General features: G+C 47.1%; 1 protein-coding gene across 9 annotated transcripts in view; it reads left to right on the top strand.

Annotated features, from left to right (window-relative positions):
* The window catches only part of LDLRAD4 (low density lipoprotein receptor class A domain containing 4), a 272,734-nt gene that overhangs the window by 233,267 nt on the left and 15,318 nt on the right, over positions 1–24,149 (top strand). For 3 of the 9 annotated variants that reach the window (XM_021388867.1, XM_021388865.1, XM_021388866.1), the window contains one exon: positions 19,856–20,010. In XM_021388867.1, the coding sequence (XP_021244542.1) occupies positions 19,856–20,010 (155 nt within the window). Of the gene's footprint in view, positions 1–4,247; positions 4,334–16,725; positions 16,842–16,944; positions 17,310–19,855; positions 20,011–24,149 lie in introns of those variants that run through there. The other 6 variants (XM_021388870.1, XM_021388868.1, XM_021388869.1 and 3 more) reach the window with 5 other exon arrangements.

The raw sequence follows: 24,149 nt of genomic DNA, 5'->3' as shown, positions 1-24,149 counted from the left end.
GAGTGAACAAAAAGAGCAATAAATACACTAAGTATTACTCCCGCAGGACTGCACACTTTGCCACTTCTGGAGGCCCAGCTGGTGGTGGTGGCTGTGTGCTCCTTGCAGTTGCAGCCATCCCTCCATCGCCATTGTGTATGTTCCCTGTGGCACCTCCTTACTCCGTTCTGGCCAAGAGGGCTTTCTCTGAATGCTCCTGAATTTCTGCCTTGGGAAAGCCTGTTCTAGGGAGCCTCATTTGCCCTTTGAGGGTAAAAAAAAACAACAACAAGTGTATCATCCAAGAACATGTTTCCCTGGGGAAGAAAGAAAAAGCAATGCTGCCTATATGCTAAAAACTGTCTTTGGAATCCTAGAGAGTTAAATGGGTCTTAACAGAAATTCAGCTATTGCCTGGCCCTGGCAGATGCCATTGTGTACTGTGTGTTATCTGTAAGAGTCCCTGTGTGCTGGGGTCACTGCTCGTGCTGGAGGTTCCCTAAAGCAGTGGTTGAGGTTGGAGTGCTGGGAATACGCCATGGAGATCACCGGTGCAATCATGGACAAAACATCAGGCTCGCACACTGTTTTTCCCCCCAAATCTTTGCAATTTCTTAACTTGCAGATGAAGTAACCTGGGAAAAGGACAAAAGAATAGTAACATAAGGAAAATATTCCTGTTGAGATTTCCTCCTGTAGAGAGGAATTGGTGCAGAACAATAGCTATTTGCTTTTGCAGGTTTCCAGGGGCACATTATATTCTTGACCACTCTTCAGTTCTCATGGTAGCTGGAGTGCTTTAAAGCCTTGATTCCTGGAGCTGTATAAAAAAGAATGTCAAGTTTCATTAAAAAATCACAACAAAGCATGTTCCTAGCCTTCCTGACCGCGGTCTAAATCTTTACAGTAAGGCCATAGTAAACTCAAATGTTTCCAAACAGCGGAAAACAACGAAAACGCTGTATTTGTTTAGTCGCGGGATTAACTTCAAGTGGGCAATACTAGAACTGCCAAACCCTTACCATCAGTAATGCTAAAGGCACTTGAAGGATTTAACTGCCTCAGCAGTTACATGTAATTTGAAGTAAATATGGAGAGAGAGAAGAGCCAGTTTATTTCCTCAGTTATTTAGGCATCATTGGTGATATATTTGTGGGTCTGTATACTTAATACAGGCTTTGATGTTTTCCCTTATGCATCCTTTTATTACATAAATAATGTCCTTGCTTCTTAGTGTTTGTTGTTAGTGTGTGCAAATACATTCATCTTTTGTTTCACCCTTCCCTAGTGACCTGTTACACTTAGTTATAGGATATGCAGAAAGGAAATAATTAGTCTAGCTTTGATCTGCCCTTGAAATTGTGCTCTTCTTTTAAACCACTGTAGGAGAGGAGCAATAAGTTTGTTTCTGCTCTCCTCAGCAACAAAGCACAAAGTGAATCTTGCCTTGTAAATTATTGTCTTACAATAGCCTGAAGAGCCACTTCTTAACAAGTGAGCTCCATATAAAGGCTTTTCTTTCCAATGCAGGGATGCTGCAGGTAGGGTGGTAGTGCCAGGAGCTCCTGAGCTATTAGAGCCAGAGCAGCCCGTTATGTCACTGCTTCCGAGCACCTGCTTGGGTGCGTGCTTCATCTCACCTGTTTGCTGTTCTGCAGTCCCTCACTTTAATTTGTTTTTTATTTTGGTATTTTTTTTTAGATTGGACCTTAGTTTGTCTTCGATTAATTTCTGCTGCCTCTACGGCTTTTTTCTCTCTTTTTTTTTTGCTTCTTTTTTGGCATTCTGCTTGGCACTGCAAGAGCAAATTATTAAAGGTTCCCTGCTCCAAGGAGCTGTGAAAAAAATTTCTGCCAGAAGTTATTTGAAGTTGATCTGTGAAATTTTCAAACTGGTCTGGGAAAACAAGGTGTAGTTTTCTGTTCCTGGTATACATGGCCTGGAAGGAAAGCAAAGTTTGGGCGATAGAACAAAATTTTATCAGCTTCATCATTTTTCTTCCAGCTGCTGCTGGTGAAGAAGACTATGTGCTGTGCTGTGCTGTGCTACTAGCACAGCATTTGTGTGTCCATCTAGTTCACTTGCTTTTAGTGAAGATGAACTTCTCAGATTTCATTTGTTTTTTTAAACCTTTAATTCATAGTAGGAAACAGCTTTATTTGTGGTACTATCTGGGCCTTGTTTTCCATGTTTCTTTCACTGCTCAGAAGAAGAGAGCCCACAGCATCTGCAGTGCAGAAAATGTACTGGATGCTCATTTCTCCTGTTAGCCCCTTTAGTCTGGCTGCATGTTTACTGCCTGTGGCCTGGTGGGAGTTTGTCCTACAAGAGCAAGCTGTCTTGGTGATTCACTAGATGGTACCGGATACATGGGAAATAATATTTGCTGTCAGAATGGTAAAAGCACTTCCTTCAGGGTTTGTCTGAGTTTTTATCGGCCAGGCAGCTGAAGAGTTGAGAGTACCCAAAATTCTATGCAGTGGATGCAAGCATTCTGTTCCTCCTGTTTCATAAGAAATTCATCTTTTTTTTTTTTTTTGTCGTAGTTCCAGACCTCCAGATTGTACATGTAAGGACTGCCTTTTTTTTATTTCACGTTGCCCAGGTCACTGGAGCTGTGATTCTGGACTGGGAGCTTTGTGTTTCCATAATACAAATAGTAAGAATGAATTCGTTTTACCATTATGTTGTTTAACAAGCATGGATGAAATCTGAAACCGAGATCTTTGTAGTTCTTCATAATTAATGATCCCACTGTATAGTCTGTATTATTTGTTGTTATGATGATTTGGGTTATCTGTTACTGCTATTTAGTGATGGTTTCCAGTCCAGTTCAAGTATTTTTGTTCCTGTAGCAGCGGGCTGTGTGTATTCCCTGCCAAAGTCATCGTGCTCTGTTGCTTTAAGGTGCCCAGAGCTAATGCAGTAGTATATAAAAGTATCTTTACACACTTCACACTATGATGCTAAATTATTTAGGGTTTTGAAAAGGCATTTAGTCCTCTGCTGAAAGATGATTCAGATGAGTGCTGGTTATTATTCAATGTATATTTGTCCATAAATGCGTATAAAAGGTGGAAATGCTAATTTTAGTTTCACTGAATCTACCAGGCTGGAAACTGAATGTAAATCTGAGTATGTATCTCTCTGTTGTGTTTTGCCTCTAGCAGCTTTTAGAATCACAAATGCACATTTTTAATGACTAAATGCAACATTAACAGTGAGCCATTCTGCCCTAGTTGTTTCATTAGAGAATGGACTTGCTAGAGACTGCTTTTAAAGTAGACATGTCTGTCTAATCAAGGTTTAGAAAAATGAAAAAAATATTAAAAATAATAAAGAGAAAAGAGAAGAGGATTATTTATTTCTATGCAAGCTTTTGAGTGTTAGCTGGAATGTGAAGCAAAAAGAGAGGTATGAAGTATGGCTACGTGAAATCAGCTTTTCTCCATAAACTCCTGTTTCCATTCTGTCCTGCCTCAGTTGCACATGAGGCTGCTGCAGCCCTGCAGCTGGGCTTCAGCACTGGTGTTGCAATGGAGAGCCATACACATTCTCTATGGGTTTGTGTGAAAATCACTGACAGAGATGGAAGGCTGTAAAGGGTAAAAGCATATGTTATTATATTTTTCCCAGTGTTTGGGTAAAACACTGCTGCATTTTAGGAAATGAACAGTGAAACTAAAAGATTTTGAAAAGCTACTGTAGCCTTCCCTTCGTGTTTGCATTTTGCTTTCTGGCCTTGACGCTCCCTAAGCACGGGCACTGCTCTGCTATGTGTCCTGGGTGGAGAGCATGGCAATGGCTGCCCTGTACTCCTCCTTCACAGCTGTGATTTGGGGATGGCCTGTGCCTGGGTACTGGGACAGCCTTCAGCTGACGTACCCAGGGGTGAGCAGCCTGACCAGGTCAGTAGGACATAGTGTCCTATAGCTCAGGGCAGTTCCTGTAGAGCCCCTCACTCCTCTGTTAGGAGTCCAACATCCACCTGAGAGAGGCTTGACTGCTTTTTAAGGAGAAATGGAGCTGGACCCTGGTCTAGAGGCCAGATTGTATAAAGAGCAGCTGAGGTCCCTGGGTGTGCTCAGCCCAGAGCAGAGGAGCTGAGGGGAGGCCTCATGGCGCCTGCAGCTCCTCGCAGGGAGCGGAGGGGCAGCGCTGAGCTCTGCTCTCTATGACAGCGACAGGGCCCGAGGGAACGGCATGGAGCTGTGTGAGGGGAGGGGCAGCTGGGGGTTTGTGAAAGGTTCTGCCCCAGAGGGTGGTGGGCATGGAACAGGCTGCCCAGGACAGTGGGCACGGCCCCAAGCTGCCCGAGTTCAAGGGGTGTTTGGACACTCCTCTCAGACATAAGGTTTGAATTTTGGGTGGTCTGTATGGGACTGGAAGTTGGACTCAATGATCTTTGTGTATCCCTTCCAGCTCGGGGTATTCTGTGATGCTGAGGGCCAGCTAGCAGACAGCACGTGGCACCAGTTCCTGGCTGCTTCCGCTTCCCTTTTCCTTCCTAGCAACATGAAAGCAGATCATTTTAAATTAAGAAGTTTCTGCTAGCTCCTAATTCCCCACATGATTTAAAAAACAACAACAACAAACAAGTGCTGCAAGGTTCATGTGAAAAAAGGCAGAGCAATTTCCTTCCGTGTGTGCCTGAGCACGCCATGCGGCAGCTGTGGTGAGGGGAAGCAGGAGGGGCCACAGCCCTGTGTCCCCTGTGTGCCAGCAGGCTGGGAAGGCGGCATCAGGCGGAGGTCGGGTCAGTCACCATGTGTACGCTGTCACCAAGCTTTAACTCGTTTATGTGAGGAAGGAAACAGTGCTGTGGGGACAGATGACCTTTTCAGAGGATGACCTTAAAGGACAAGGAGGTGGGAAAGCCAGAGATAAAGATGGCCTTGTATGTCCTTGAGGCTGCCAGGCCTAAAATTAGCCACGGGCCAGGCTTTGTTTCACGTGCTCCCAGCTGGCCTCCTCAGCGGGCATGGTGAGCACTGAGGCCTGGGAGCAGGCCTCTCGTGACCGCCTGTGTGTCATTCCATCATGGGACAGGGATGGTCTGGTGGTGCAGCAGAGCTGTAGGGAGGGACAGAGCTGTTATGGGTGGGCAAGTGAGGTATTACAGGCAGACATTATGCTGGCAGTCTGTTTATGCTACCAAATTTACCCCATTCGGGCTGTTTCGGATGTCCCAGTGTTAGAAACTTGTGGTGGTGTTGCACTTCTATGTAAATACGGTTTGATTCTCATGTGAGGGCAGTGAAATCAAGTAGTGCCGTTGTACAGCCACTGCTGTTTCAGATGGTGTGTCTGCTAAGTAGACATGCTGTTAAACTGTGCTTACTCTGTGAGCTTGGCAATGGGCTGTCTTCATCTTATCCAGACTCCTTCAGCACCCCACATCCACACTGAGCAGCATAAAAGACTGCACAGTGGCAGAGGGGAGCGTCAGGTAAGCCTGAACCACTGCGCTTTGGACCTTCCTGCAGGCTGCTGTGCCACAACATGCTGAGGAGGTAGAATTCGGGTTTTTGTTTTGCTCTTCCCTGTCTGTCCTTCTGTTTCCTGCAGCCACTCTGGGAAGGCAGAGGTTTTGCAGCTCCCCCCGTTAATCCCCTCGGACCAGGCTGCAATTCCAGCTGAGTGGTACCTATATTAGAGGGAGGGAGTGCCATGGAGTGTAATGCTGCACTAAGGGTTTTACACTTGTCGTCTGGCTTGCTGCATAGTCAGGATAAGTCATAACAGTTCCTCCAAATCCCTGTGAGGTTTTTTTTCTTCCAAATGAAGTGATTAGCTTCTGCTGTAAACTTCCCCTTGTCTCGGGCATCCAAGCCTTGTGCTGAGCTTGACAGCATTCGAGATCTCCTGCCCACATAGACTATTAGGTTCTGCTTATCCTTCGTTTCCACTGCCTGGTGAAATATTAGATAACGGGGAAGGAGCTTATCTTACATGCGTCTGAACTGACAAATATGGCAGCCTTTCAGTAAAAAGGCTAATGCAGACGAGGCCTTTTTTCCTGGCTAGAATAAGAATGAGGTCGGTACTTGTCTTCTGCCATTGACAATGGTCAGATGCGTGCAGCGTGATTTCCATAGCATCCAGACAGTCAGAGTACCTAATATCTACCTGTCTAGTCAATACATCAGCTGTGCCAGAGCGGAGAGCTGAAGTTTGTCATTGAAGCTCGTTTCTAATGCATCACGAATGGATCTTCCGCGGGTACTCCAGGGTAAACATTGTAAGCTGCACAAATTTATTTACCAGCAATGACAAATAACTCTGTCAGTCACTTCTGTTTTGTTCTCTAAATAAGACATTCTCTGTAAATGCCTTTATGGATTTAATTTTTGCAGCTTTAAGCAGCAGAGGGAGGGGGGATTTCTCACTGTTTGAACAATGCTGTTAGGTTAACATTAATGTTTATTTCCCTCCGTGTTTCTGCACACGAAAAATCAGTGTAATAATCTTCAGAGGGACCATTTCAGGATTTAACAACTGGAGGGCAGCAGCTGAGAAACAGCGTCCCGATGACAGCAGCGTAGAGCGGAATGTGTTTTAAAAGCAGAGCCGAATGACAGTTTCATCTTGTGGTGGGTGCTACCTGGAGGAGGAGGAGGGGAGGGAAGGAGACGGCTGCTGCCTGCAGAGTGCTGAGCGAGCCCAGCTACTCATCGCAGAAGTTTCTTGGATCGCCTCAGGCACGGAGACGTGCTTGAAGTTTAGCACTTCCATTTTGAGCAAGAATACTCACCATTATAGTGTGGTGTAGTTCTGCGTTACATTCATGCAGATATTTTGGGAAATTGTTTTCCCAGCCGTAAATCCTGAACTGTACGTTTGCTATCAGATTCTCAGTCGCCAGCTAAAAAACAGAATGTCTGACAGCCCATAAAGCTGGGGATCTGGTGGGAGAAACTGGTAGCCTTTTTAGAAATGAAGGAATGGAAGTTAATGCCTGGCTTGCTGCAGTACAGCAAAATACAAATGTGCTCTGAATGGAGGAAGTGGAAAGAGTTGTTAGTTGAGCAAGCCAGACGCACCTAGACAGCATCCTGAGCCGCTGCCAACACACACTGGGTTTTTGGACCTTTTCCAGGCTTTGTTCCTGAAAATAAATTGTTCAAGATGGGAAACTTTGGAAATTGCATTGACCAGTGAGCCGTGCGGGTGTGTGAGCACGGAGGGAGAGAACTCGGGCTTTGGATCAGGGCTGGAGGCTCAGGGAGAAAAAGCAAAGATCAAAGTTTAGCCTGCATTTTGTTCATTTGCAGAAGGTGGTCTGCAATTTTTTATTTGGTTTCTTCCTAGCAAATGGGATTAATCCTGGCCTTGGAAACTGAGTAAGGGCCGTCAGTTGGATTATTTTGTTTAGCTGTTGACTTGCTTTGTAGCTGCAGTTCAGTTTCCTTCGGTACAAAATCTTCTCTGCATCTACTTTGCAGGAGGAGCACATGAAGAAATTAAGTAACATCTCTAAACTATTCTGAATATGTAAAACAATGGATATATGCTAACTAAAGCATTATTTATTTAATGCTTTGATAACCATGTTGCAAAACAAATGAGGAGGTGGGGATATCTTTTGGAACAGAATATACTGCGTTGCCTGCCTTGATCTGCATTAGACATCTGCACTGTGAAGTACAAGCGATGCTGAAAGATGCACTGAGAAAACAAATGGGTTGCAGCGCTGTTGTGTTAGAAATGGCAAAATGTGTAGGCAACAGTACTAAAGCTACTTCACTCACAGGCAGAGTTGTAAAGTATTAACTGAAGAAATATAGCAAAAAAAAGATAAAATGTGAACATTTTGGAAACTGGGACTCATAGTTCTTTATGCAGTGGAAATTCACACTGCTAAAAAAAAATAAAGAACAACTTTTTTTTAAGCAGAAAAACAGACCTTCAAAGTTCTGAGATTTAACACTCAGAATGACAACTCTCGACTCTAAAAGTAAAAAAAAAAACAAAGCAAAATGAAAAAAAAAAACACCTTGAATATTTTTGGAGGTATTCAGGTTGAAGCTGGCTTTGAGGAAGACACTTACAATGAACAAAAAGTCCTAGTCTGGGCTTTGAGAGCAAGAAATCTGAGAGGACACAAAGGAAAAATTCCCCAGCCCTTTTAATTTCAGAATGTCTAAGCAGCCTGCCCCAAAACAGATAGACTTAGGCTGAGAGCCAGTTTGAGCTGAATGACAGATTCATGCTCCTCGTATGCACAATCTTGGCTTGAGCAATCCCCTTCTTACCGTCTTCTGTGTGTAAAACAGAAACTAGATGTGTCGATGGCAAGGTGAAGGTATTTGATGTGGCTAAAAAAACAGGATGAGCACTGCAGTGGGTGTGCCTTTTCTAATTAATTTAGCAAAACTGTGCAAATACAATGACACACAGCTTCCAAGTCAGGAAGTACGGTTGTTGAGGCGGCAGCAGCAGCCCAGCCTTGCTGTCCTTGCTCAGCACTGGATGCCCACATCTCTCCACCTCCACCTCGCTGCCACTAGTGGTGCTCCGGGGTTCTTCCCGTGAGACCTTTTTAGTGTCCCAGTGGCAGCAAGGAGAGCACATCCCCGAGGAAGCTCTTGCTGTATGGTGTAAAGTTGCGGTGTGGATAATTACAAGTTTGCGCCACACTGGGTTGAGACGACATCACCAGGAGAATTGGCTGCTGGGCAGTACTGATGTTTTTAGGACATGGTTTCTCTTGAGTATGCAGCGATATGTTAAGCAGTGGAAGAGGATGTTGATGTCATTCTGCTGAAATCCTGTACTTTGCTCTTCTGATCAGGCCCAGCAGGCACGCTTCCATTTGTTTTAATTATTTTATCTCCCAGGTCTGATTTCAAAACTGGCTCACACATGGGCGAAATTCTGGTTGAGAAGCTGCTCTCCTGCATGTGATGCGGGCTCAGCACCCCTTGGGACACAGCCTGCTGCACTGGGACAGCTCCTCATGCTGAGCTGCTAACCTGGGAGTGGGGTAACCACCTGCTGTAGGGCCCCAAAAGGTGCCCAGAATGAGAAACTGCAGTAACCAATACAGTAATACATGTGAGCTGTATAAGCAGGCATTCAGGGAGGCTGAGTTGCTGTGGGCAGGTGGCCAGCACATGCCTCAGGTACCAGACATGTCCTAGCTCCTGCACTGCGTGCACACCACCGCACAGTCTCACCAATTATTTGTTGGGGACTTCTGAGTGGCCAAAAGCCCACTCAGAGCTGTTACGCAGGTGAGAATGCTGGGTGTCCTGAAATCCCAGACAAATCCCCTTAGCACTTTTGGTAAATCTGCAACTGGGATTGGCTGTTGTGACAGCACATCCGAAGTGCTGTAAGAATAGCCTGTCTCCCAGCACACAGACCTGCCCTTCGTTCCCGAGTTGGTGGGTGCGTCGTCAGGGCTGTGCGGTGAACTCACGAACGTGTGAAGTGGGTCTTGGTGGCAGGGCATTGCACATGAAGACCGTGTGGGTTTTAACTAAAAATGATGCCCTTACCAAGTGTGAAGCATCAGTAGTTTTGCTATCCCAGTGGGGTCAAGAGTTGGTAGAAGCAAGCACCAGTGAATGTGCTTTGCAATCCTTTCCCGCTCCATGTGTGCACATCCATACACGTTGCTTTTTTTGCAACCAGGCAAACAAATATTTTACTGTCAAAACTTCAGCGAGGAAATGCATGCAGAAAGTTTTGTCCTGCTTGAGCAGGGTGTAATGGAATCCCATGAGTGGACTACACCGAAACGCTGCTGGTGAGTCACGACAGTGTCAGATGTACAGTTGTACCGAGTGGGAACATGCGATGAAGTCGTTTGAAATGCAGCCTCCCGTCCAAAAATACCAGCCAACCAACTGTAAGACATATTAGCTGTCAGTTCCCAGTGTGTCTGATGAAATTTCAAGCAAATTTTGTTTTTTTGCTGTCGCATACAAAAACATACTATCGCAGCTGTTTGGGGGCTGCCATTTTCTCATTGGAAAAGGGCACCTGTCCGTTTGCCGCTAGACAGATTTTGAAAATGCACCTTTGTGATTTCAGAGCTTCCACCTTCAGAAGCGGCCGAGCGGCCCCAACTTCCCATGGTGCTGAAGGCTGAGCTCGGGGAGGCCGTGCTTGGTGGCAGTGCTGCAGTGCCACCAGAGGGGACCGGCACAGGCAGCCAGGTGCGAGGTGCCACTGGTTCTGCTGAAAACAAGAATACTGTGGCTGCCTTGGGTGGGCCTGGTTGCGTTTTGCATAAAGGAGATTGGATTCCGGTTTCTTATCAGGTTGCTAGCGTGCTGTCCATCAAGTGATGTTAGGAAATCAGTTTTTAGAAGCTACACCAGTTTTGACATGCTGTTTTAGCGTTGTTCTGCCTGCAGTAGGGCAAGACATAGAAATCCGATGTTGTCATCACAGAGTTGTGAAGCATTCTCTCCCTCTCCTTTTTTTTTTTTTTTTTGCTTTCTCTCTCTTGCACTCTGTCATATGGAAACCAGATCAAGATTATGAAATTATTGCCCACAAACTGTGATCTTTTTTCTCTTTTGTGGTGGGAACTGACAAGCCAGTGACGGCTTAGTGCTGTTGGTACTAGCTGTTCACGTTGCGCGCATTTGTATGTATGGGGAAGCGCCGAACTTGGCGTGCTTCTCGGTTGGCACGCAGGCTGGTGAAACGTCAGATTTTTAATCGTGATAAAGTTCACGAAAGAAGAAATTATGGCAGATGTTTCCTTTTGTCAGAGCTGAACTGAATCATTAAAATGTGCTATGATGCACTATGAACGAGTCAGTGTAAACACCATCTCCGTGAACGTGTCAGAAGGCTGAAGAATGTAGACCATTCATGGTAATGTTAAAAACCGTGTGGTCTGAATGCTGTATTACCAAGCTTTTCTCCTTAAATGCAGAGCACGAATCTTATGAATTTTTATTGCCTTTATACAAAATGAAAAGATAACATATTCTGCTTTGGTAAAAATAGCTTCTGCAGCATGGTTGTCATTTTGCTGGGTGTTTACCCAAAGGTGTACTTTTCACAAGCAGCGGTGAGGGATGCAATTCCCATTGAGCATTGAGCTTGCTCTCTTAATTCCCTCTTTTCTCAAAGATATTTTGTTGGGAAACGCTGCCGATTGCTGAGGAATGCCTGTGATGGCAGATTAAAACACACAACCAAGAGCAGCAATCACACACAGATACTTCCCAATATTCTACCTCTGCTTCCTGGCTCCTGCGAATAGGATGTGGAAATCCTGCAGAAAGCATCGCAAGGCTGTGGGATTCTCTGTGGGCTTCCTCTCCATCTCCTGTCTCACATATCCTATGACATCTGCACTCTCGCCCGGGCCATTAGTCAGAAGAGCCGTGAGGTATGAGGAACTGCCCGATGCTTCCCATGAGCAGAATGCATGACATCTGCAGTTGTCCTCACTCTTGCTGGCCTAGAAGCCTTGACTAGATCCAGTTCTTACTCCCACTGTTGTCAGTTCTCAAGATTGTACTGTAAACTGAGGGGCTTCCTTAAAGCTTCTGCTGCTGGAATCGAAGCAGTTCACAAATATTTCCGTTTTGACTCAGAAGTCAAAGACGCACTGGAAAGATGGGATCTAAGTGTATACCGAAGTGCTGTTTCATGCCCTTCTTCTGATATGAGGGGGGCCTGACTAACAGAGGGTTGGATATAAAGTATTCCTTTTTATCACGAAATGGGTTGTAAGCAGTAGCAAATCCAAATCATCAGGCGTGCTGCTCACTGTCAGTCCCCATCTTTTTTTTGGGGGTGCACTGCAAGCAAGGTGAATGTGTTTTGCAGACCATTTTAAATACTCTTAAACTGTGACCCCTTATCCGGACTGATGACATGGATTTACTACGGAAAAAATGTGTGTGTCCATGTACTTTGATTTAAGCAGGGCTGCAGAAGCCAGAAGGAAGTAACGTAGTGAAACAGTCATACAGGTTTCAGTGATGACAGTTGTTAATGGCAAAGCATCTATAGTTATTGCACCACGGAAATTGGTGGATATGCAGTGTGCTTTTTTAATTTGCATAAGTTTTTACACCTCTCTTGCACCATAGGACCTTAATCCATCATGAAACCTCGTTAGAAGCTGCGCCATTGTATCTTGAGGCAGATGGCAAAATCTGTGAGTCACTGATTTGCGATCAAGGAAGGAAACTGAGTCTACAGTTCTTAGGAAAGAAGCTCCCCATTTGGGATTCATTTACACAGCTCCTTTTTATAAAAATCATTAGTGCTATAAACTATCCTTTATTGTTAGGAGAAGAAATTTAACAATGCGAATAAAACAAAATACTGTGGCAGAGCAATTTTATGCTTGATTGTAATGTTTAATGGCATGTTCTCCTAAGGAGATTTTCTCATCCTTCAGACCTATCGTGTGTGACTCACTTGATTTCCAATGGTCTGAACACCCCCAATTTTATTCCTGGGGTTGTTTTCTCTATAGCAGTTTCTGTAAATGTGCTGCAGCACGGGGTTATCCAGGGTTAATTTCCCTTATGATTATACATCCAGACAGCATGTATGTAAATGCTGCAAGACAAATGATGAGTTAACCATAGGATAAAAGCATAAGAAGAAAACTCCTTCATTTTGCTCTAGATCCGTTTTTCAGTATCGATGTATTTGCAGGTTGGAACTTGATGATCTTTAAGGTCTCTTTGAACCCAGGCCGTTCTGTGATTCTAGGGATTCCGTTCCCTTACTTGCTTTTAAATGCTAATACTAGCTTACATTGGCATTGCAGTTTAAAAAAAAAAAAAACATTCTTTTTTTGTGATCACTGACCTCAAAGGGTGCATTACGTTGCTTCTCTCCCTCAGGTTTCTTTTGATTCCACATTTTGCAGGTTCCTCTCTTTATTCTTTCAGGTACTAGACTGCGCCGTCAGTGAGGCAGGGTTTCCTGTCTCTAAGCCAGCTCATTATATTAATGTCAGAAATAAAATACAGCTCATCACATTCTACTTGTATTTTCTGTACCTTATTGTAATCCTCGTTCAGCTTTCCCTTCATGTCTTAGTTCTGTATTTTGTCCTTTGGTTTTTGTTGTTTAGTTGTGGTGGTGTTTTTTTGTTGTTTGTTTGTTTGTTTTTTAAATCTAAAGTCTCTGGGTTTTCTTGTGATCTTATAAAGGTTTCTGCACTGTCCGGGTTTTTAAGTCTGTCCTTACACCTTAGGAAGCACTGAAATACTGAGTTACTCTGTTCCCCATTGTTTTCTTTTCCTGGCTGCTGGGGAGTTTGCTGGCAATTGGGATTTATGGACTGAATAATCCACCTGGCAGGAGACATTCTAACCCCGAAAAGTGTGCTTTGGTGGAAGAATGAATGCTCCTTTTTGTGTGTAAAATACCGCTAATAGCTTACTTAGCAACCTATATTTCTACAACAGGACTTTCAGTTTTGTGCTGGAGGTGGATTCTTGCATATGCATGCATTCTAGCACCCATGCTAATTCTGTCTCTCGTTTAACTTTCATCTGTTCCTATGGTAGGATAATGCATGGTGTGATCTCTCAGCTTTTTTAATGTGGTCCTTAGTGCATCTCTTCTAGCTCCTGTTTGAATGAGCTAAAAAAATGAAGTAATGGAGGATGATTCTTCCCTGTACTTGCTGGAAATTGTGTGGCAACAGGCACTGAGACTGCAGAGTTCAGTAAGGTATTCCACTGCAGCTGCAGTTGGAATAACTTTGAATAATCATGGAATTACTTCGCTAAAAATTTCTCAGTACGTTTTCTCTTACTAAATGGCTCGTTTTTACAAGCTATTGTTAGATTAGGGCTCAAAATAAGCTAAAAGTTATGAAATACTATCAAAATGAAAGATGGAAGGGATTGCGGTGTTCTCGATGTGGCCCCCAGCACAAGAAGGATGTGGAGCTGCTGGAGCAGGTCCAGACGAGGGCCACAAAGATGCTCAGAGGGCGGGAGCACCTCTGCTGTGAAGAAAGGCTGAGGGAGCTGGGTTTGTTCAGCCTGGAGAAGAGAAGGCTCCAGAGAGACCTCACTGTGGCCTTCCAGTACTTGAAGGGAGCTTATAAGCAGGAGGAGGATCAATTTTTTTTACATGGTCTGATGGTGATAGGACGAGGGGGAATGGCTTCAAACGAAAAGAGGGGAAATTTAGGTTAGATGTTAGGGGGAAATTGTTTACTCAGAGAGGGCGGTGAGGCGCTGGCACAACTGCCCAGAGAAGCTGTGGGTGCCCCATCCCTGGAGGTGCTCAAGGCCAGGTTGGATGGGGCCCTGGGCAGCTGAGCTGGTGGGTGGCAGCCCTGCCCACAGCAGGGGGTTGGAACTGATACGATGCTATGATTTGGTTCCTGACTTTTTAATGTCAGTGATTACAAGAAGTTGCTGTACATTGGTGTTCAATATAATGGGTACTTGCATGGAAATTTGGTTTTCAGCAGCCTGCCTTTGTCCCTTTAGGGATGTTTCCATTGTCTGAGCAGCCCCCCTTGCCCAGAGTTTCCTGTTCCTTGTTCGAGCAAATTCCATCCCTGCTTTCCAGAAGTGGTATGGGAGCCAGACACCAGCAGCACAGTCTCCAGGCTAACCAGGGCTGGAGTGCGATCAGCACGGCAGCATTTAACCTCGCTGGAGGAGACGGCTGTAAATTACCTGAGCCGAGGCTGTGTGTGAGGACACATAAACCTGCAGTGGGGATAATTCATGAGCAGATTTTGTCACTCACCAGGATAAACAGAGCAAGGATAGTCGGGGCTGAAATGTGATTACTTTTCAAACAGCATGCTATAATTCTGTGTCCCAGACTGAACCCTCTGTCCAGCACAGGAAAACAAGCCACTGCATGGTGTGGCTACACAGACCATGTGGGCTGTGTGGCTAACTGTGGACATCAAGGACTGCTGTGTTTTTCTGGGAAAAAAAGATCTGGAGCCAGCTCTTTGACTGAGGATTTCACAGGGTGATTTAAAAAAAAAAAAAAGAAATCAATTTCACAATCCTTCCTATTAATGCATAGTAAAGAACAGCTTTAACAGCAAGTTAATTTGGAGGCCTTAAATGCTGTCCTCGTCTGCATTAAATCCCTCCACAAAACTTGCTGCTTTCGGCTTGTGTCACTAATCTCCACGCTGCTCCCATCTGGTCGGCTCCTTGCACCTAATCACATTAAACAAAACCACATAACGTATCTAGGTGGGTATGTGCTGGCACATAGGTTACCTGGGTTCACTGCAAGTGGGAAAAGCACTTTCCACTCCTCTGAGCCTCAGCCCCACACTACCCAGATTCCCCCGCAGGTGGCCCACATGGGATGGCTGTGGGCAGGGGCAAACACCCCCTTATTTTCCAGTTTCAAAGTGATGGTTTTGCTTTGAACGTCATAGAGTAGTTATGCATGTCTGTTGAAAAGCAGAGGGGAAAAAGGGGTAAAAGGGATAGTCATATTGAGAAAACAGCGTCTTCCAGTTTTGGTCAGCAAAGATTGTGTTTTCTTCCATTTCAGAGATTACCATCTTTAGCGTGAGTAAAATAAAAAAGCAGGTCCTGTGGGTTGCAGAATTAGTTTGTTTCCACAGTCACTAGGAGACAGGTGACAGACAGATCATTACAGCTAGCCTTAAAATATTGCACCTCAGTCTCACCCAGTTTAACCAGCCCTCGGCTTTACCATTAAGGTGCTAGACTGGTGGTGGTTTGCAGAGAAGCACTGCAACTCAGTACGCCTGGGGAGTTCCAGCCCTTTCTCCAGCAGAATGGGTGATGGGTCGGAGTGGGACCTCCACTACCAGGCGGGGAACCTGAGAAGGAAGCAGGTCCCCATCGGTGCTGACAGGGAAGCTTGGTGGGATACTGAGCACTTGTTCAGCACCAAAAGCCGTGTGTGCACCAAGCAGCCCAACCCCATGCAGCAGGGATGTGGGAAGGCCTGTCTGCATAGCTGTGCTGACCTGACAGCCAACTGAGGTGGAATCGCTTCTCCTCTCCCAGCTTTCACCCCTTGACTCTGAGCTGAGGGGTCGGTTTTCTGAGGCTGGTTTGTGGGTCAGCAGCCATGGGGCGTGTGGGGAGCAGCGTTATCGCCACACAGCCCAGAGCGGTTCCTGGGGCTCACAGCATGGCGGCTGTGCTGTGACAGGGCGTGGGGCTGCCCAGCGGCCTGCTGCCAGCCCCGGGCATGGAGTGGGGCCGAGTGCCCTCCTGCCCACAGAAGTAATGGCATAGGGGAGCAGCTCTGCCTCAGGAGTTGCCAGCAGAGGCAGCTCTCTCTGTGCTGGGGCCGAGGCAGGCGGAGGGGCTGAGGGGAGGCAGCCGCTGGGAGTTTCGCCAAAAACACGTAAAACGGGAGACCAAAATCTGTGGTATTTTTCTTTCCCCTCCCCCTTTTTTTCTTTTCTAACTTCTGCGTGTAGATGGCTTGAGGTTTTATGGATTATTTCTTCTGGCGGCTCTCGTTCTGCAATATCACACCAGGATGTGTCTCCCTAATATCATAAACCCCGCGTCTCTCCCCGCAGCGTCGCATCATCGCGCACTGCTTCAGCATCCGAGGGTTCCGCGGCCCCTCTCTTTCCACGGCCGGAAAGGCGGGCGCCGGCGGTGAGCCGCTCTCTCCGACCGCGCCGCGGGTACTGGCGGCTCAGCGCCGGGTGACCCCCACCGGGGGACGGGCGGCCCCCTGGGCCCTCAGGGCCGCGGGCTCCCCCAGGCGAGCGGCGCGGGGCCGCGGTGGGGCGGGGGCGGAGTAGGAGGCGGGGGCGGAGGCGGGCGCGGAACGGCGGCGCGGGGCGGCGGAGCGACCGGGCGGGAGGAGGAGGGCGCGGAGGCTCCGCCGGGTGCCGGGAGGCCGCGGCTTAAAGAGCGGCGCGGCGCGGTAAGGTCCGTCCGTCCGTCCTTCTGCGGCGCGATCCCCCGTGCGCGGCCCGCGGGAAGGCGGGGAGTGCGGGGCCAGGCGGGAGCTGCGAGGCCGGGAGCGGTGCGGATCGTTTCCCCGTGCTGATTTTTTTTTTTTAATTTTTTTTCCCAGTTATTATTTTTGCATCTGGTTCCAGCTAGAGCCTAGGAAGGGCGTTCAACCGGCTGAGACGGTTTGATCGTTAAGCGCGGTCATTAAGCGCGCGGCTCCGCTCGGGCTGAGTGCAGCCGCGTTCCGCCCGGTGCCTGCAGAGATAGACAGGCGGACAGACAGACAGGCAGACTGCAGAGCAGCCGGGCGCAGCTCGGAGGCGGGCGGGCGATGCGGGGCGCGGAGGCCCTCCCTTCCCAGCGGACACAGTATGTCCAGGGAGCAGCTTAACAGTACCGCGGTGAAGGATGCACGGTTAAGAGACCTGTTGTTGGAACGAGGTACTCCCGCTTCGCTTGTCGTTCGTGGCCGCGCGGGCGTTGCTCCGGGAGCTCCCTCGGACGGGAGCGCGGGACAGGCGCTGCGGGACGCGGTGGAGGGCTCGCAGGGCACAGCCGGCTTTCAGAGGGTGGTTTCGGGCGACGAGCCGGGCTTTTCCACTTGCATGGGCATGGATAGGGCAATAAATGATTTCGTTTTTTCTTACTCTTCTGTGAAGGTGTTTTCATTACGTGTATGCTTGGCTTTTTCATGAGGAAAAGTATTATTCTGGGAAAAAAGCGTCATATAAGTACTGTTTCCTGCATGTGAAGCAGTGGTGTGTCTGTGCATGGAGCGGATACCGGGAGGTGAAAATGTCCCATTTCCCTATCCCCCTGCCTTCTCCCCCACTTTATTTATGGAAAAAGTCCATATTAGGACAAAGCTGTGCCAGGAAGGCAGCGCGGGGGCTGCCACACGTCACTGGGGTCTCTCGCCCCCCGCACGCGTGCCAAGTGTGTGTGCCCAAACACCAGGAGCCGTTCCCCCGCCGTGAGCGGTGCCAGCAAACGCAGACAGCCTCAGCCCGTGCCTTTTGCTCTTTCCCTTTTCCTATTAATAACCCGCTGGTGAGCTCGAGGGGCAGGAGGAAGAAGAGGTTAAACGCCTCTTCCCCTCCTCTGGAACAGCAGCAGGATGCTTTGTGGTGTTCTAATGTCAGCGACAGAAGGCTGAGCTTGGAAAATCCCATGTGCTCATGCGTGTGTGCTGTGATCCTATCGCATGGCCGCATATAGTGTTTCAGCCCAGCACGTCCCGGCGATTCCCCCGCCCTCCCCGGAGGGAAGTGCACGCAGCCCCAACCGCTGGTTCCCAAAGGAGAGGTGCCGTCCTCTGCCACTGAAATGACGGGGCCTCGGCTGCTGTAGAAGAGTGCCCTTGGCAGGCAGAGAAGCAACGTGCCGTTCCAGTGATCTCTGCATTCTAGGAAAGCCTAAATCAACACTACCGGTTTTGCTTGTTGCCCTTTAGCAAGGCTCTCTCCGTGTCCAGACTAAAGCATTGCACGGACTAAAGAGGGGGAAAAGCCAAAAGACCTGGGGTCAAAGAAACCCTTTGATGCACGGTAGCCACGGAATCTGAACTGCAGCTTTGGCAAGCCTGTGTTGGGCACTTCTCAGCGCCTGTCCTCCTGGGCACCAGCATGCTCCTGGCTCTCTGGGTCTGGGGATTGGTTTGTCAGGGGTTTGAGAGTAGTGAGACAGCCTCGGGTTTCCTCTGGCTTTGCCACAGGCGATGCTGCGTGTGCGAAGGACGTGGTTTTAGCTCAGTGTTGTGGCGGTGTGCTCGTGTAAGCTTCAGCTACTGGTATTGCACAGAAGGTTGAGGATGACTAGAAATGAAAGAGATAAGAGAGGACAGACTTGTTTTCTCTGATGTTTGCTTTGGCTTTTTATTTTATTCTCCTCGTTTTGGTGTCATTCTTTCCTCGCTGGCTTTTTAAAGCAAGAATTTTATATTGGTTCCCCCAAATTCATGTTTTGGTGCCCAGAAGTAGTGTGATTTTTGCAAAGTGCTGAAAGCTGAGCAACTCCTGTTGCTTCTTTGCTTTTTGCCTGAGACCTCCTCCCATTAACCAAGGTTGTCTTTCAAGATGAGAGCATCCCCCGCAAGCAACACAGTTTCCATAGAAATATCAGCAACTGTAGCTACCAAAGGGCAATTTCTTCCCTTACGTTGCTCACCCATGCTGCTCTGGTGTAGCTGGGAGGGTGCAAAAGTGACTGCAAGTGACTCATTTCTAAATATACTTAGTAGTATGGGCAGAGCTTTGAGTGCAGTGGTGGGCTCTGGTGGTGCTCACTAAGAGCCGGTTTCTTTCTAACTGTGGTGGAAGATATCTTGGTATTGAGTGCCAGATCTCTTTTGAGATTTTTGACTGAATGGGAATGTCCTAAGAAAGTTAATTCTCTTCTAGTTTGAGAGGAATAAGTAATTGAAAAAGATACTTTGTGTAGATCCAGTTGGAGAAAAAGGTTGTTCTCAGCTTTGGGCAACTTTCATACACTTAGCTGGTAGTTTTCAGGAAACTTTTTCCCTCCTCAATCTTCCCGATTTTGGTTTTGAGTCCAGCAGCAGAACGTGGATTGTCGGAACACTGGGTACCGTGTCCTGCAGCCTCCCTCTGTGAGCTCTGCTTTGAAGCTTACCGAGCCCTCTGGCATCTCGTGGTGATGCCAGTGGCAATTAAAATAGGGGATTTGTTTCATTTTGTTTTCTCTTCCCAGAAAAGTTATTTGTGCTGAAGAATTGGTTACCAGTAAAGGCAGCAGTGAAAGATCACTGAGAAATTTCTTACCTGAGACCTGCAGCCACTCACAGTGATTGGCTAGCAATGCAATAAAATGGAAAAAAAAATCACACTTTTTAGGACACAATTTTCTTTGCAAAACTTTGCAAAATGGGCAGCATTGAGTCTGGTGAAATATGGAGTGTTTTCAGGTTATTTCTGTGATGAATTACATCGTGTGTGTGACTGACATATTTTTCTTGTTCTTTCTTTTAGCTGAACTGGAGTTCGTTCAAATCATCATTATCATTGTGGTTATAACTGTTATGGTGGTAGTGATCATCTGCTTGTTGAACCATTACAAACTCTCGACGCGCTCCTTTATCAACCGACAGAGCCAAAGCAGAAGACAGGAGGATACTTTGCAGACAGTGAGTACGCACTCTGCTACCAAATTCCTTTTCATACTGTGCTCATCTGCATCAGAGGCTGCAGAGAAGCTCTGATACACACAACTGTTTTAAAAAACTGCTGTCAGTTTTAGTGTTTCCTATAGTTAGCTCTGTCACTGACATTGCTTTCATTTGTCAGAGGGAAAAACAGAACATAAATTTAAAATGTGTTGCCTTTGGTATTCTTAGGCCCAGCTATTTTCTGTATTGTCATTTTGTGCTTGGAGGTTCAGGTGTGACATACTGTTCTTTGCTGCTGCGATTTGGGAGGGAATGGAGGAGAAGTAAAGCCATCTACTTCCTTCAATATGAAGAACTGACGTATATGTTGTTGTGACTTCTTGTATATTTACTAATGTCCTGGAGTTTTACCACTGTTACTGTTTTGTGGAGCTGCAGTGATAGTTTACTGGGTCCAGAACTTTTCCAGTAGCTGCCCAGGACAATGTGTTTATGTTTCAGTCAAAGAGCAAGAAAATGTTAGGCACTGTATCCTTCCCAAGGACCTGGAGTGGCTAGGATGTCTTGCTAGAGGGCGAAAGGCTTAAGGCTGAATCTCCATCTGGACTTGCAGAGGCCATCCATAGTCAACCCAGCAGTACATGAGTACCTAACTTGCCTTGTGAGATGGAGGCTTGCTGGGTGGGATGCGCTGCTCCGTTGTTAGGGTCAACCACAGTGCATCCCTGACCTAGAGACGTCCCTCCGAGCCTTCAGTGCCACAGCAGCCCGTGATGTTGTAGGGAGATCCTTTTTCCGATGTGCTTTTTGGCGTCCTCTCAGTGGTGCCCTTGGTTTCTCTGCTGGCTGTGTTGGCCACAGAGCAGTTTGCGAGGGTCGCTTTGTGATGCACTGAATTCCTGGCAACTCTGTTGGTTTCACCACTTCATTTCATTTCACTGGCAAAACAACTGTATGATTGCAACTGGAAGGCACAGTCTCTGTCAGTTTAAACTAGCCTTCAGTCCGCTGTCACACCCTTTTTTCCACACCGGTTGAGTTTTTCCCCCCGTTCTTTGTTCTCCCTATCAGAAGGACACAGTGAGAGCTTCAGGGGGCTAATCTGGCTGGAAACAAATTGTTCTTTTAGCACTCTTCCTCTGCGGTGACTCTTACACCTTGCAGGGGAGTAGAGGAGCCACCTCCTTGAGAGGAGGCAGCCTTGCTGCCCGTCACTCCGCTACCCAGGAGTATTGAGCTCTAATTTGGTTACAGGTGAAACTAGAGCTTGTGAAACCTTAACCTTGTTGACTTCTGGAGTGGAAAAATTGACTGGATTAATTCGAGAATTTATTTGAAATGGACACACTAATTCAAGAATCACACTTCTGTCTGGAAAATGTTAGCTATAATTGCTATGAGTACCTAAAATGACATGATTTTAGATAAAGGAAACACATTTTCATCTTCACAAATCTTTTAAAATGGCAGTGAGCTGTCAAATGCATGAAGTAACCCATTATTTCCTGTGCATGGTTCATTAGTATTGACTGTTATTAGAGTGAATGGTGCCTTTTCTCTTGGAAACCAGGGAGGAAGCATCATCTTCTTGCAAGTGAGGACATGTGATTTGACAGCGAGGACTCGGCAGCTGCTTTAGTATCCAAAACTCCTCTTCAGTCATTTTTAAAACTCTGACTCAGTTTCGTTTTGATGGCACCTTTGTAAGTAATGGTGATCACAGTTGAGCGCACTCTTCGTAGGAACTGATAATGTGTTGGCAAGAACTGGTTACTTCTGACAGGTGTGGGTTTGTCAGCACAGTTACTCATCTTGGTTTCTGGTAAGCAAAAGGCCACTTGTGTGGGGAAGAGGACTTGAGAGTTCTCTGAGGTCGGATATGAAATATGTTTGAGTTCTCCTTTTTCTTAAGCGTTAGAAGGAAATTCTGGCAGAAACCAGCTGTGTGCTCTTTGCAGCACAGACCACAGAAGTAGTGTGCAGCGTCTGACAGTCAGGAAACAGAAGTATTTGTCTGGTGATGTGAAATTGGAAGGGACTCATCTGGTCTTGCCATCCAGAGTGGGTTGCACGAGGCCAGTAGATGGCAGAGAAGAGAAGGCTCCGGGGAGACCTTATTGCAGCCTTCCAGTACATAAAGGGAGCATATAAACTGGAAGGAGAGCAATTTTTTACATGGTCTGATAGTGGTAGTAGAAGAAGGAATGTTTTCAAACAAAAGAGAAGAGATTCGGGTTAGATGTTAGGGGGAAGTTCTTTACTCAGAGGGCGGTGAGGTGCTGGCACAGCTGCCCAGAGAAGCTGTGGGTGCCCCATCCCTGGAGGCGCTCAAGGCCAGGTTGGATGGGGCCCTGGGCAGCTGAGCTGGTGGGTGGCAGCCCTGCCCATGGCAGAGGGTTGGGGCTGGGTGGACGTTAAGGTCCCTTCCAACCCACACCTTTCTGTGATTCTGTGATAGCATGTGCTGCAGATGCGGGGTCAGTAAGGTACATCTGTGTTTTAACCAGGCAGGCCCTGGTCTGTGTGCGAGTGCTGTTGGGAAGCAGGCTTTTTCCCAAGGGAACAGGCTTTCTGTGGTGTACTGACTCTGAAAATGGATTTAAATGTTTATTAACCACTAATGCGTCCAGGGAATGTCATTCTGACTCAGGCCTTTTGTCAGTAGAGAAATGGTGAATGCAAACAGAGGAAGTTCAGCAGTATTTTTAGAAGGAGAACAGTAAAGGAGGTGGCTATTTCTGCAGTGAGCTATGCAGAGAAACCCCTCTACCTGGCTGACGCTGCAGAGGTGTAGCTGGAGACAGGATCCTGCCTTTCCTATTTAGTTGGGCCTTATTTTCTCCATGCCTGTGCTACATTGAGCTGTGCACCTTTCCCTCAGTCCTGGCCTGTCTCTGGTGATGGTGCTTTCCAGCAGCTGAGCTGTCGCTGAATTGCACTTAACTGCCCAGCTTGCCCACAGCCCATCTCGTTCATTCTGCTGCCTTGCAGATCTACAGCAGCCATGCAAGGGTCAGTTCTCTGCCACCTTCATCACCAGCCTTACACCTGTAAAACCCATGGGCTTCAAAATAATGAAATGCAACGTGTGCGTATGTGTTTGTGGGTTTCTGCTTCATCTGTCTGAACTTCCTTCATGTTAAAAGAAAAATAGAAAAGGCCTGGAGGTTGAAATTCTCATTTTCCAGAGATCAGAATATCAAAAAGAAGATGAAATATTGGTAGAATCCCAGGTGTTAGTAACACTCAAAGGGTAGAAAATGGACTGATCTCATAAAATACGATAGTTGCCTCCTGAGAAGTAGTGGTTGCATTCTTGTTCTACAAATACACTTTCCTGTATGGCCATTGGTTCAACTTTATTTTTTTCCTTATGTTCCCCCTTTTTAGAGCCTCACCACATTTTGGTCTTTTCTCTGGTCTATCTGTGTTTATTTTATTGCTCTGCTTACTGTGTGGAGGCTTTAAGCAGACCACAGCTGGACATGGGCAGGCTTCTGAGCTTTCACAAGTACTAGGTTTTCCTGCCAAGGTGCAAGCCATGCTGTCTCCCAGTGTGGATATTAGAACACGCAAACCCTAAAAACACACAGGCCCTTTTTGCTGCACCAGCTGAGGCGGAATTTAACCGCGGTTTTAAGAGGAGCAGAAATACAAGTTTGGGGGAGAGAACCACGAGCACCGCCGAGCGCCAGCTGTGTTGGCGTAAGCGGTGTCTGTATCGCGGCAAATGAAATATTAAACATTTCCCCCTTCTGGCCAGCCTGTGGGCAGCAGGTGGGGTCGAGGCCGCGTCGCTGGAGAAAAGCCACCGTCGGCTTTGGGATGGAGCCACGCGGCAGCCCCAGAGAGGTGTGTCCCAGGGGTGCAGGCGATTGCTGTGCTGTGGGAGGGCTGAGGCGGTGCTGGATGCCAGGGCAGTACCGAGATGAAGCGTGCGTGGTGGTGATTAATTCGGAGTGTCATCACCTATGATTTCCGGGGGGACACTGAAGGAAGACTGATTCATGAAGTGACTGGCAGGGAGGTGCTTAATGAGCTTCTGATGGTGCTGAATGGATTCCTCCTCCCCGTCTTCGTGGCTTCTGTCATTATGTCTTTGTCTCTTACCGAATCAATGGGGATGAAGTGTGGAGTGCTGGGGCCGGCCTGCTGCC

The sequence above is a fragment of the Numida meleagris genome, chromosome 2, assembly GCF_002078875.1.
Source record: "Numida meleagris isolate 19003 breed g44 Domestic line chromosome 2, NumMel1.0, whole genome shotgun sequence".
NCBI classification, from domain to species: Eukaryota; Metazoa; Chordata; class Aves; order Galliformes; family Numididae; genus Numida; species Numida meleagris.
This window is presented reverse-complemented; position numbering and strand designations above follow the sequence as displayed.